At 54.5% G+C, this 14643-nt stretch overlaps 1 protein-coding gene across 1 annotated transcript in view; it reads right to left on the reverse strand.

The window, feature by feature from the left end:
• Nucleotides 1-14643, reverse strand: part of AGRN (agrin) — a 109878-nt gene that overhangs the window by 67483 nt on the left and 27752 nt on the right. Inside the window, 1 exon segment of the mRNA XM_033079407.2 lies at nt 10069-10089. Within this exon segment, the coding sequence (XP_032935298.1) occupies nt 10069-10089 (21 nt within the window).

Raw genomic sequence — 14643 nt, forward strand, 5'->3', positions numbered from 1 at the left:
CCAGGAGCAGCCAAAAAATTCCAGGAGCAGCCCAAGGACTCTGGGAGCAGCCCAAGGATTCAGGGAGAAGCTCAAGGATTCCAGGAATAGCCCAAAATTCAAGAAGAAGCCCAAAATTCAGGGAGCAACCCAAAATTCAGGAAGCAGCCCAAGGATTCAGGGAGAAGCCCAAAAATTCAGGGAGCAGCCCAAGATTCGGGAGAAGCTCAAGGATTCCAGGAATAGCCAAAAATTCCGGGAGCAACCCAAAATTCAGGGAGCAGCCCAAGGACTCCGGGAGCAGCCCAAGGATTCCAGGAACAGCCCAAAATCCCGGGAGCAGCCCAAAATCCTGGGAAGCCCAAAATTCAGGGAGCAGCCCAAGGATTCCAGGAACAGCCCAAAATCCCGGGAGCAGCCCCGGTGCAGCTCAGCCGCTCCCTCTCGCCCTCCGAGGCTCCTCTCAGCTCCTCGGCAGCTCCAGCCCGGCTCAGCCCAGCCCAGCCCCGCTCAGCCCAGCCCAGCCCGGCTCAGCCCAGCCCAGCTCGGCTCAGCCCAGCCCAGCCCGGCTCTCCGGCACCTTCCCAGCGCTGGGGCCAGCAGCAAAGACCCCAGCTCGCCCCGCTGGCCACGGGCACGCTGCTCCTCGCTGCTCGGACATGCCAGGGAGGAGAGCCCGGCATGGGGCGGGGGTCGGGGGGGTGGGAGGGGGATCCTCAATCCTGGATCCTCAGTTCTGGATGCTCAGTCCCAGATCCTCAGTCCTGGAGACTCAATCCTGAATCCTCAACCTCAGATCCTCAATCCTGGAGCATCAATCGTGGATCCTCAGTCCCAGATCCTCAATCGTGGATTCTCAATCCCGGAGCTTCAGTCCCGCATCCTCAATCGCGGATCCTCAGTCCCGGATCCTCAATCCTGAATCCCCAGTCCCAGATCCTCAGTGCCGGATTCTCAGTCCCGAATCTCCAATCCCGCATCCTCAATCGCGGATCTTCAGTCTCAGATACCCAATTCCGGATCCTCAATCGCGGATCCTCAATCCCGCATCCCCAGTCCCGAATCCCCAGTCCCGGATGCTCGGTCCTGGATTCTCAGCCTCAGATCCTCAGTCTCAGATTCTCAATCCCGAATCCTCAATGCCAAATCCCCAGTCCCGGATTCTCAATTCCGAATCCCCAGTCCCGGATCCTCGGTCCCGGATTCTCAGTCCCAGATCCTCAATCCTGGATCTTCAGTCTCAGATCCTCAATCGCGGATCCCCAGTCCCGGATCCTCAGTCCTGGATCCGCGGTCTCAGATCCTCAGTCCCGGATTCTCAGTCTCAGATCCCCAAACCCGGATTCTCAGTCCCGGATCCTCAGTCTCAGATCCTCAGTCTCAGATCCTCAATCCCGAATCCACAATGCCGAATCCTCAATCCTGCGTCCCCAGTCCCGGATCCTCAGTCCCGGATTCTCAATCCCGAATCCTCAGTCCCGGATCTCCGGTCCTGCATCCTCACTCCCGAATCCCCAATCGCGGATCCTCGGTCCTGGATCCGCGGTCTCAGATCCTCAGTCTCAGATCCTCAAACCCGAATCCACAATGCCGAACCCTCAATCCCGAATCCTCAATCCCGGATCCCCGTTCCCGCATCCCCGGTCCCGGGGCTCTCCGTGCGCTCCCGGAGCGGGGAAGGCTCCGCGCAGCATCAGACAAGGGAGCGGCGCCGAACCCACGCCCCGGAGCTTCCCCCGCTTCCCCTCCTCCTCCCCGCATCCCTCCATCCTCCATCCCTCCATCCCGCCCCCCGCCCGCCCCTCGGCTCGCCCCCGGCGAGCTCCGGAGAGCGCTCGGTGGCCACAAAGGGGAGCGGGGGCGCAGGGGCGCGGCGCGCACGGAGCGGGGGCGCGCACGGAGCGGGGGGCGCGCAGCAGCCGCGCCCTCCCCTCCAAGGACAAGAAAAACCCCCAGGAAAAAAAAAACCACAAGAAAAAATCCCCCAGATAAAGAAAAGCACAAAATAAAACCCCCAGGGTGAGTGCAGAGGGCGTGGAAGGGCTCGGGTCCCCTCCCTGGGCATCGCCACCCAGAGAGACCCCCGGGCACGGCACTAAATAAAAATAAACCTGCTATTAGTTCCTCTTATTTTGGTTTTTAAAACGAGGGGGCACGGCAGTAAATTAAAATAAACCTGTTAACATTTCGTGTTATTATTTTGTTTTTTAGGATGTGGGGGTACGTTGGTAAATAAAAATAAACCTGCTATTATTTCCTCTTATTTTGTTTTTTAAGACGAGGGGGCATGGCAGTAAATCAAAATAAACCTGTTATCATTCCGTGATATTTTTTTGTTTTTTAGGATGTGGGGGCACGACAGGAAATAAAAATAAACCTGCTATTATTTCCTCTTATTTTGTTTTTTAGGAGGAGGGGGCACGGCAGTAAATAAAAATAAACCTGTCATCATTTCGTGTTATTATTTTGTTTTTTAGGATGTGGGGGTACGGAGGTAAATAAAAATAAACCTGTTATTATTTCCTCTTATTTTTTTAGGATGTGGGGCATGTCAGGAAATAAAAATAAACCTGTTTGTTTTTTGTTTTTTGTTTTTTTTTTATTGGTGAGGGAGGGGCACGGATTGGGCACAGGGTCCCCAAAATCAGCTGGGAAAAGGAGCAGGGATGGAGCTGCTGGGGCATTTTTCTCACATTTTTGGGCCACCAGGACCTGCTGGGTCATTTCTGTGACACTTTTAGGACACCAGGACCTGCTGGGTCCATCCTCATCCCCCACAGCCGAGCTCTTCCTCACCAGAGAGGAACTGGGCAGCTCTGGAGGATGCAAGAAAACCCCACAAGGGGAAGGTGCTGGGGTCACAGAGAACCCCCAGGGGTTGGGTTATCCCCAAAAAACGGGGCTGGAGGAGTTTTGGGGTCCAGCAGGGACCCTCCAGCCCCTCCCAGTTCCTCCCAGTTCCTCCCAGTTTGCAGGGAGGGAAGCTCAGCTTCCCCTGCAGCCCCCACACGGCTCCCTGGTGCCCCAAAAATGTCACAGAAGTGACCCAGGAAGTCCTGGTGCCCTAAAAATGTCACAGAAATGACCCAGCAGGTCCTGGTGTGTTATAAATGTCAGAGAAATGCCCCAGCAGCTCCATCCCTGCTCCTTTTCCCAGCTGGTTTTGGGGACCCTGTGCCAAATCTGTGCACCTCCCTCACCAACAAAAAAACCCAAACCCAAAAAAACCCTAAAAAACAAACAAAAAAACCTACCAGCAACAGGGTTTATTTTTATTTCCTGTCATGCCCTAATGACCTAAAAAAAACCAAAACCCAAAAAAAACCCCCCAAAATAATAACAGGTTTATTTTTATAAGCTCCAGGAGCTTCCCCCTCTCCCTCTGGGGTGTCTGGGGGGCTCCATCGAGCTGGGGGCTGCTCAGGATTCCTGGATTCTGAGAATTTTTACTGAATTCTGAGAATTCCCACTGAATCCCTGGATTCTGAGAATTCCCACTGAATTCCTGCTTCACAAAGCACCAACCTGGCATTAAACCCCTGCCAGGGGCAGCTTCCCCTCCCAGCCCTTCCAAGATCCCTCCCTGACCTTGGCAGGGACACAAACAGGGGAGGATCCACCCAGGGGACACCTGGGGGACACTGGGGGGTCCCTGAGCTCCCTGCTGCTCTGCCAGGGTGGGAGTTAAGGAAGGAGAAAAACAGAAAATAGAGGGGAAAACCCCAATCATGTCCTGGAGAGAGCTGCTCCTTAAACCTGGCTGGTTCCTGCAGCGTTCTGCTGCTCCTGCATCATCCCAGGGCATCACCCTGCATCATCCTTGCTGTTCCTGCATCCTCCTGCTGCTCCTGCACCCTGCCAGGGCCTTCTGCATCATCCCAGGGCCTCATCCTGCATCCTCCTGCATCTCCTGCTGCATCCTCCTGCTGCTCCTGCATCATCCCAGGGCATCCTCCTGCTGCTCCTGCATCCTCCTGCTGTTCCTGCATCATCCCAGGGCATCATCCTACATCCTTCTGCTGCTCCTGCATCCTCCTCTTGCATCCTCCTGCTGCTCCTGCACCCTGCCAGGGCCTTCTGTATCATTCCAGGTTCTCCTCCTGCGTCCTTCTGCTCTTCCTGCATCATCCCAGGCCCTCATCCTGCATCCTCCTACTGTTCCTCCATCCTCCTACTGTTCCTGCATCCCCCCAGGGCCTCCTGCATCCTCCCAGGGCTTTCTGCATCATCTGCTGCTCCTGCATCCTCCTGCTGTTCCTGCATCATCCCAGGGTCTCATCCTGCATCTTCCTACTGCTCCTGCATCCTCCTGCTGCTCCTGAATCCTTCCCATCCCAGCTCCCCTCAATCCTTCCAGGGCCCTCTCTTCCATCCTCCTACTGTTCCTGCATCCTTCTGCTGTTCCTGCATCCTCCCAGTGCCTTCTCCTTCATCATTCCCATCCCAGTTCCCCAATAATTCCCATCCCGGTTCCCCCATCCTCCCCGTGCCCCCACAGTTGCCAAATTCCTGCCTGATGCTCCCACCCTGATCCCTGCTGGCCCTGGGCAGGGTTTAGGAGCCCATCCCTGATCCCTGTTGGCTCTGGGCAGGGTTTAGGAGCCCATCCCTGATCCCTGTTGGCTCTGGGCAGGGTTTAGGAGCCTGTCTCTGATCCCTGCTGAACCTGGGCAGGGTTTATCTCCATCCCTGATCCCTGCTGAACCTGGGCAGGGTTTAGGAGCCCATCCCTGATCCCTGCTGAACCTGGGCAGGGTTTATCTCCATCCCTGATCCCTGCTGGCCCTGGGCAGGGTTTATCTCCATCCCTGATCCCTGCTGGCTCTGGGCAGGGTTTATCTCCATCCCTGATCCCTGCTCACTCTGGGCAGGGTTTATCTCCATCCCTGATCCCTGCTGGCCCTGGGCAGGGTTTATCTCCATCCCTGATCCCTGCTGGCCCTGGGCAGGGTTTATCTCCATCCCTGTCCCCTACAGACCCTGGGCAGGGTTTATCTCCATCCCTGATCCCTGCTGGCCCTGGGCAGGGTTTATCTCCATCCCTGATCCCTGCTGAACCTGGGCAGGGTTTATCTCCATCCCTGATCCCTGCTGGCCCTGGGCAGGGTTTATCTCCATCCCTGATCCCTGCTGGCCCTGGGCAGGGTTTAGGAGCCCATCCCTGATCCCTGCTGAACCTGGGCAGGGTTTATCTCCATCCCTGATCCCTGCTGAACCTGGGCAGGGTTTATCTCCATCCCTGTCCCCTACAGGCCCTGGGCAGGGTTTATCTCCATCCCTGATCCCTGTTCACTCTGGGCAGGGTTTATCTCCATCCCTGTCCCCTACAGGCCCTGGGCAGGGTTTAGGAGCCAGCACAGCAATCCAGACTAAAGCTCAAGGCTCAGCTTTGAACAATTCCCAAGGGAAGGAGGGAATTTGCATCCTCCCGTTTTTCACATGCAAATCACAAACCAGTGGCGACACAGGCGTCCCTTGTCCCCTTTTCCCTTTCTCCTTGTCCCTTTTTCCCTTTCTTGCCGGCTCCAGGGGCTCTGTCCCCTCCGGGGCCACTTTTGGGGGCAGCTTTTGTGTCCCGGACTCCCAGCAGGGCCACATCGGGAAACACAAACACGCGGATTTGGGGCGGGAGGTGACAATCGCAGGGTCCCTTTGTCCCTCAGTGTCCCCTCCCTGTGCAGCTGCCACACCCTCGCATGGCTCTGGGGACAGGGACAGTGCCACCTGCTCCGTCTGCAGCCGGGGACATCCCGCCCTTCCACACTCGGGATGTGTCCCTGGGGAATGAGGGGACAGGCGGGAGAATCCACACAAGGAGAAAAAAAATCAAAACAACCAAAACCAAAACCAACCAAACAAACACAAAAAAAACCACGAACCAAAACAAAAATAAAACCACAAAAAAACCAAACCAAACAAAAAAAAATCCTAAAAAAAGACAAAAAAACCCAAAACATAATAAAGAAAACCCAAGCAAACAAACAAACAAAAATCCAAAGTCACACTCCAGGCATAAAAATCCATCATTTCCCAGCCAATCCACATTCCCTGCCAGGATTTTCTTTTCCTGGAAGTAAATTCCTGAATTACAGAGCTGTCAGGAGGGGTTATCCTGCAATTCCAGTATCATGGAGGGGTTTTCCTGTAATTCCTGGATCATTCCTTGAATTCCAGGAGGGGTTATTCCACTTTTTCTGGATCATAGAGGGGTTATCCCACAATTCCCAGATCATGCAGTTCCAGGAGGGATAATCCTGCAATTCCTGAATCATTCCTGGAATTCTAGGAGGGGTTATCCCACAATTCCCAGATAATTCCTGGAATTCTAGGAGGGGTTATCCCACAATTCCCGCATCATGGAGGGATTATCCTGTTATTCCAGATCATTCCTGGAGCTCCAGGAGGGATTATCCCTCAATTTCCAGATAATGAAGGGGTTATCCCAAATTCCTGGACCATTCCTGGATCATGGAGAGGTTATCCCACAATTCCCAGATCGAGGAGCAACCTCAGCTTCAATTCCTTCCCATTTTTTCCCTTCCCAGATTTCAGTTCCCAAAATAAAAAAATCTCTGAGCTGCTTTAGGAGATGATTGACAGCTGTCAATCACATCCTCATCATCGAGCTGATTCTCTATCTGGAATTAATCCTGTTTGGCAGGGAGTGAGGAGGAGGAGGAGGAGGGGAGGATGGTGATGATGATGATGATCCCTCTCCCTTTCCCCATCCCCTCCCGCAGTTTTCCCGGCTAATTAAGGAAAGGGAGGGGAGAGAAAAGCGGGGATTTTAATTATTTCAATTATTTCATTTAAACTCGGCAGGAGCAGCTCGACTCCCCGCTGAGCAGCGCTTGGAAATGAAGAGATTTAAAAATCTCTCCGTGGGAGGGGAGGGAGCGGGGTTGGGGTGGGCAGGGAGGGGTGGGGATGTCAATCCACGACATTCCCGAGAGATATTCCCAAAAAACATTCCCAAAAACCACACCCGAACCTGGGATTTAAACGCAAATCTGGGATTTCAACCTGAACCTGGGATTTCACACCTGAATTTGGGATTTCACACCCGAATCTGGGATTTCACACCCAAACCTGGGATTTCACACCCAAATCTGGGATTTCACACCCAAACCTGGGATTTCACATCTGAATTTGGGATTTCACACCTGAATTTGGGATTTCACATCTGAATTTGGGATTTCACACCCGAATCTGGGATTTCACACCTGAATTTGGGATTTCACACCCCAATCTGGGATTTCACACCCAAACCCGGGATTTCACACCCGAATTTGTGATTTCACACCCAAACCCAGGATTTCACACCCAAACCCGGGATGTGAAGAGGCACAGCAGGGCAGTGACGGTGACAACTCCCCAATGACAACTCCCCGGGAATGTCCCTTGTCCCCAAGAGCAGTCTGGCGAGCAGGGCTGCGATGGGGACAGACCCCAGGCTGTGTCCCCTGTCCAAACTGCAGCCAGGAGAGAAGCACAGTGGGGTGGCAATAGGGACAACTCCCCTGTCCCTGTCGTTGTCCTTGTCCCCTCCCGACGCTCCGGCCGCGCTGTCCCGGCTTCTCCGCGGGCTCGCATCGCCACCTGCTGCCCTTCCCGATCCTCTCCTGATCCTCTCCTCCCTTCCCTTCCCGAGCCTCTCCTCCTTTCCTTTCCCTTCCCTTCCCCATCCTCTCCTCCCTTCCCCATCCTCTCCTCCCTTTCCCGATCCTTTCCTTTCCCTTTCCCTTTCCCTTTCCCTTTCCCTTTCCGATCCTCTCCACAATTCCAGCCACGCTCCAAAGCGAGCGGAGCAGAGCCCGGAGCAGCTCCAGGGAGCACGGGAGGAGGGGACAAACGGGGAGAAACGGGGAGAAAAACGGGGATAAACGGGGGAGAAAAACGGGGAGAAAAACGGGGAGAAAAACGGGGAGAAAAACGGGGAGAAAAACGGGGACAAATGGGGGGAAAAACGGGGAGAAAAACGGGGGGGGGGAAACGGGGACAAACGGGGGGAAAAACAGGGAAAAAACGGGGACAAACGGGGGGAAAAACAGGGAAAAAAACGGGGACAAACGGGGGGACAAACGGGGAGAAACGGGGAGAAAAACGGGGAGAAAAACGGGGAGAAAAACGGGGAGAAAAACGGGGAGAAAAACGGGGAGAAAAACGGGGAGAAAAACGGGGAGAAAAACGGGGAGAAAAACGGGGACAAATGGGGAGAAAAACGGGGGGGAAAACGGGGAGAAAAACGGGGGGGAAAACGGGGAGAAAAACGGGGAAAAACAGGTAGACAAAGGGGGACAAACGGGGAGGAAAAACGGGGAGAAAAACGAGGACAAACGAGGAGAAAACGGGGATAAATTGGGAAAAAAACGGGGACAAATGGGGAGAAAAACGAGGACAAACGGTGACAAACGGTGACAAAGGGTGACAAACGGGAACAAACAGGGGGAAACCAGGGAAAAAAACGGGGACAAACTGAGAAAAACGGGGACAAACAGGAAAACAAACGGGGACAAACGGGGACAAACGGGACCTTTCCAACACTTGCAGATCGTGCCCAGAGGGGTTTTGAGGGCATTCCCAGCAATCCTGACACTTTTCCACCCCCGGCACGGGGACAGGGCAGAGGGGACAGGGACAAGGGGACAGGACAGAGGGGACAGGGACAAGGGGACAGGGCAGAGCCCCCTCCCCAGCACCAGGAGGATTCCCGGGATCCCGAGGAGCTCAGGAAGGCGCAGCCAGCAGAGGATGCTGTCGGACTGGGAATTAAAAACCTCCGAGCGCTCCTCGCTCCCGTGCGGGCGGGTCCAGCGGGGTCGGGTCCCCGAGTGTCCCCGAGTGTCCCCAGGTGTCCCCGGGTTTGTTCCCAGCAGAGCCCCGGGGTCGTTCCCGGCGGGATCAGCCCAGGGAATGGCGCAGGGAATCCAGGAGCAGCAGCTTTATCCAATCCTGGTTCCATCCCTTCTCCTCAGCTCCTTTGGCACAGCTTTGCCCCACCCCACACCACCCCAAAAAGCGACTTTGGGGTCGGCTGTGATCCTAAAAATCTTGGGGTGAGCTCGAGAGTACAAAGAAGAAGAGCACCAAACCCAAATTTGGGGCACTCTTGGTTCCATTCCTTCTCCTCCTACCCGAGGGCGGAGCTGGCACAGCTTTGTCCCACCTCAAATCACCCCAAAAATCTTCTTTGGGGTCAGCTGTGATCCTAAAAGTCTTGGGGTGAGCTCGAGAGTGGGAAAAACAAGAATCCAAACCCCAAATCTGGGGCATTCCTGCTTCAATCCTCCTTTGGCACAGCTTTGTCCCACCTCAAATCACCCCAAAAATCTGATTTGGGGTCGGTAGTGATCCTAAAAATCTTGGGGTGAGCTCCAGAGTGGAAAAAACAAGAATCCAAACCCCAAATCTGGGGCACTCCTGCTTCAATCCCTTCTCCTCAGCTCCTTTGACACAGCTTTGTCCCATCTCAAATCACCCCAAAATCTTCTTTGGGGTCGGTAGTGATCCTAAAAATCTTGGAGTGAGCTCCAGACTGGGAAGAGGAGCAGCCCCAACCCCAAATTTGCCACCTTTATTTTAAAAATTCCCTTTTTCTATCGAGTGTGAAGCCATCCTCCTCTTGTCCCACTTCCCCCCCTTTCCCCTGAAAATTCCCAAAAATTCTCTGCCTGCTGCCCAGCTCAGCCAGGAATTCCCTGGATCAAACAGGACAACAAACCCACCCCAGTGAGCATCCCAGTGCTCCCAGTTTGATCTCCCAGCGCCCTCCCCGCCCTCCCCAGCCCGCAGTGAAGGTGAGAGGCTGAGGATGGAGAGGAAGATGAGGCGAGCACTACGAGCAGCCCTTAGATCACAGCTCGCAGTTTGTCACCGCCCTGAGGTGGGGACAGAGCCGAGGGGACAGCAGGAGCTGTGATCTAACAGCAATGGTGGCCCTGGAGGTGACAGAGGTGGCAGCACCCCCGGGGGGCTCCCATTGCTCCAGCACATCCCCAGGGATGAGCGTGACAGCGACTAAACCAGGCTGATGTGGATGGAAAAAATGAGAATTTGGGGTGGTTTTTCTTTTTTGGCACCCCTACTTACCGGCGAGAAGCTTCCTATGTTCTTTAGAAAGCAGAGGAGGAGAAAAAGGAGAGAAGAAATCGAGTTAGCAGCAGGAAAAAAGGAGTAGCCCCGAGATTTCCTCCTCCCCAAGACCCCTCCAGCAGCTGGGGCACTGCCAGGGGTCTGTCCCAGATGTTCCCAGGCTGGGTCCTGCCCCAAATCCAGCTCAGATCCTGTCCCAAATCCAGATTGGATCCTGCCACAAATCCAGGTCTGAATCCTGTCCCAAATCCAGATTGGATCCTGCTCAAATCCAGGTCTAAATCCTGCCCCACATCCAGCTCAGATCCTGTCCCAAATCCAGCTCAGATCCTGCTCAAATCCAGGCTGGATCCTGCCCCACATCCAGATTGGATCCTGTCCCAAATCCAGGCCAGATCCTGCCCCACATCCAGCTCAGATCCTGTCCCAAATCCAGGCTGGATCCTGCCACAAATCCAGGCTGGATCTTGCCCCAAATCCAGCTCAGATCTTGCCCCAAATCCAGATCAGATCCTGTCCCAAATCCAGGCTGGATCCTGCCACAAATCCAGGTCTAAATCCTGTCCCACATCCAGCTCAGATCCTGTCCCAAATCCAGCTTGGATCCTGCCACAAATCCAGTTCAGATCCTGCCCCAAATCCAGATTGGATCCTGCCCCAAATCCAGCTCAGATCCTGTCCCAAATCCAGATCAGATCCTGCCCCACATCCAGATTGGATCCTGCCACAAATCCGGGTCTAAATCCTGTCCCACATCCAGCTCAGATCCTGTCCCAAATCCAGCTCAGATCCAGCCCCAAATCCAGCTCACATCCTGCCCCAAATCCATACAGGAATTCTTTGGAGTTCTTTATCCCCATTCCCAGCACCCCAAATCTCCCAGGGAACAGAGCTGGGAGTTTTCCCACGTGCAGCAGGTCCTGGAAGGGAATCCCAGGGTGTCCCTGGGGACATCCAGGCGTTCCAGACCCAGCTGGGAAGGACCAGGGGCAGAGGGACAGCAGGGCTGGCACTGCCACCCTCGATTCCAGCACAGGCACGGGCTGAGCTTATCCCCAAAATCCCAATTCTGCCCCCATTAACCCTCACTCCAGTTCATTCCCATCCCCACTTTCCAAGCACGTGGATTTGAACACGTTTGAGCAGCACGAGGAGCTCCCAAATCCTGCTGATCCTGCTGATCCCAGCAAATCCTGCCCAGTAAAACCAGAGAAAACACCCCCAGGACACCCAAATCCCACCAGGACCATCCCAGCAGCGACTCCTGAAGAGCCTGGATCTGATCTGGCACTCCAGGAGATCCTGGGGAACATCCCAGCACAGCCAAAAGCTCAGAACTTCCATGAAATTCTGCGGATTTTCTGCTCAAAGGGATTTTCTGAAGGCAGGACGAGGCTCAGGAGCTAAACCTGGAGCTCCAGGTGTTTCCCTCTCCCATCCCAGCCCGATCCCTCCTCTCCAGAGGCATCCCTGGGCTGGAAGAACTTTTGGGGCTGACAAAACAGAGCAGGGAGGTGAGGAGAGGAGAGGGGAGGCCCAGGGTTAATTAACAGCTCATTTTAATGAGCCTGGATTGTTCCTGTGGGCAACTGGGGAACTCCTGTGACTCCTGGAGCTGCTGGCACAGCCCCTGAGGGACACACCTGGAACAAGTGACACCTGGCCAAGGCCAGCAGGGGAGGAGCTGTGACACGGGGACAGCTCCATTCCCACAAAAATTCTGCATTCCCAAACTCCTCCCAGGGCTGTGGTGACCCGTGGTGGGTGACAAAGACTCGGTGTCACCTCTGTCTGGGGTTACAATACAGGATGTGATCAAAGGTGTCTGTTCTGTCACCAGCTGTGCAGGGTGGGGCAGTGATCCTGATCTCTGTGGGAGATATTCTGCTAATGGGCATCCATTGAAACCAGCTGGGGCAGTGTTCTTTATTTCCAAAGGAGATATCTCCTGTTCATGGCCATGTTTTATAAACCAGGCAGGGCAGTGTTCTTTATCTTTTCACAGCCCATCCTTCCTCCAGCCAGTCATTTTCTGCTCATGGCCATTGAGTCCCACTGTGGGACTGATAAAATTACTGCATCCCATTGGGAGTTGCTCCAGCCAGGGGGAAGAGCCCAACATTTCTTACCAAGATAAAAACAGAGGTTTTGGGACACTGAGGGAGCCCCTTTCTCCACTGGACTCCAGAGGAAAACCGGATTTCTCCACATCCCCACTGGAGCTCCGGAGGGAAACTGCACCTTGTCCAGGAGCACTGCTCCAGCTGAGCCACATCTGTCACTGCAGGAGGATGCAGCCACCATGGGATGGGACTGCTGCCAACACCCTGCCTGACGGGTGTCAGGTTGTACTCTGACTGTGTCAGGGTTTGGGGTTTGCTCTTTGTAGTGCTGTATTTCTATTTTAATTTCCCTAGTAAAGAACTGTTATTCCTAATTCCCATATCTTTGCCAGGCTGGACAGTTGACCACAGGCCAAGGGTCACTCACAGGGACACCAAACCAATCCTGTGCTTGGCCACATCCACAGATGGCTCTGGATGGACATTCCAGACCCTTCCCACACCATTCCTGTCCATCCCACACCATTCCCACAGCATTCCCATCCATCCCATGGCTCCAGATGGACAACCCACACAATTCCTGTCCATCCCACAGCTCTGGGTGGACATTCCAGACCATTCCCACACCATTCCTGTCCATCCTACAGCTCTGGATGGACACCCCACAGAATTCCCACACCATTCCCATCCATCCCATTGCTCCAGATGGACACCCCACACAATTCCCACACAATTCCGACACCATTCCTGTCCATCCCACACCATTCCCACACCATTCCTGTCCATCCCACACCATTCCTGTCCACCCCACACCATTTCTGTCCATCCCACAGCTCTGGATGGACATTCCAGACCCTTCCCACACCATTCCCATCCATCCCACACCATTCCCACACCATTCCTGTCCACCCCACACAATTCTCACAGCATTCCTGTCCATGCCACAGCTGCACAGGGACACCCCACACAATTCCCACACTATTCCTGTCCATCCCACACCATTCCCACACCATTCCCACACTATTCCTGTCCATCCCACACCATTCTCACACCATTCCTGTCCATCCCACACCATTCCCATCCATCCCACAGCTCCCTGTCCCTCAGGATACCCCACAGCCAGACTGGACACTTGACCCCATGGGGCCACAGGCCAAGGGTCACTCACAGGGACACCAGAGCAGTCCTGTGCTTGGCCACATCCACAGATGGCTCTGGATGGACATTCCAGACCCTTCCCACACCATTCCTGTCCATCCCACACCATTCCTGTCCATCCCACACCATTCCCACACAATTCCTGTCCATCTCACAGCTCTGGATGGACACCCCACAGAATTCCCACACCATTCCCATCCATCCCATAGCTCTGGATGGACACCCCACAGAATTCCCACACCATTCCCATCCATCCCATAGCTCTGGATGGACACCCCACAGAATCCCCACACCATTCCCATCCATCCCATGGCTCCAGATAGACACCCCACACCATTCCCACACAATTCCAACACCATTCCTGTCCATCCCACAGCTCTGGATGGACATTCCAGACCCTTCCCACACCATTCCCATCCATCCCACACAATTCCCACACCATTCCTGTCCACCCCACACAATTCTCACAGCATTCCTGTCCATCCCATAGCTCTGGATGGACACCCCACACCATTCCCACACTATTCCTGTCCATCCCACACCATTCCCCATCCACCCCACACAATTTCCACACCATTCCCACACTATTCCTGTCCATCCCACACCATTCCTGTCCATCCCACACCATTCCCACACAATTCCCACACCATTCCCATCCATCCCACACCATTCCTGTCCATCCTACAGCTCTGGATGGACACCCCACACAATTCCCACACCATTCCTGTCCATCCCACACCATTCCCACACCATTCCTGTCCATCCCACACCATTCCCATCCATCCCACACCTCCCTGTCCCCCAGACACCCCATCCCAGCAGGGCTCACCCGTTCCCCTCTGATTCCCAGAACAAAAGTGTGACTGAGCCACCCCCGAGCCTGACCCTCCTTTCAACTCCTGCAAAACTCCCCCGGGTTTGATTTTCCCCTCCACGGAGCTGCAGCTCCCTGGGGCAGCTGTGAACATCAAGGAGAGGAGGAGAGATTTCTGTTTTAGTCCGGATTAAATCAAACAAAACCTGAACGGAACGCGGGAGGCTCCGCTCCAAGGTCAGGCAGCTGTGGAAATCCTCCCTGGCCAGGAGCACACTTGGAGCAGGGAATATTCCTGGGAAATGAGGCAGGGCAGCAGGATGAGGGTGGGTGTGATTCCAGCTGCTCTTCCCTGCATTTCCCTTCCCTGCTTTTCACCCCAGGACCTGCCTTTGGAGCAGGGAATATTCCTGGGAATGGGGACTGGAGGATTCCAGACTGTTCATTCCTTCTTTTTCATTTCCTGCTTTTTCCTTCCCCCTCTAAGGCACCCAGGACATTCTTTTGGAACAGGGAATATTCCTGGGAATGGGGGCA

The sequence above is a fragment of the Catharus ustulatus genome, chromosome 24 (assembly GCF_009819885.2).
Source record: "Catharus ustulatus isolate bCatUst1 chromosome 24, bCatUst1.pri.v2, whole genome shotgun sequence".
Classification (NCBI taxonomy): domain Eukaryota; kingdom Metazoa; phylum Chordata; class Aves; order Passeriformes; family Turdidae; genus Catharus; species Catharus ustulatus.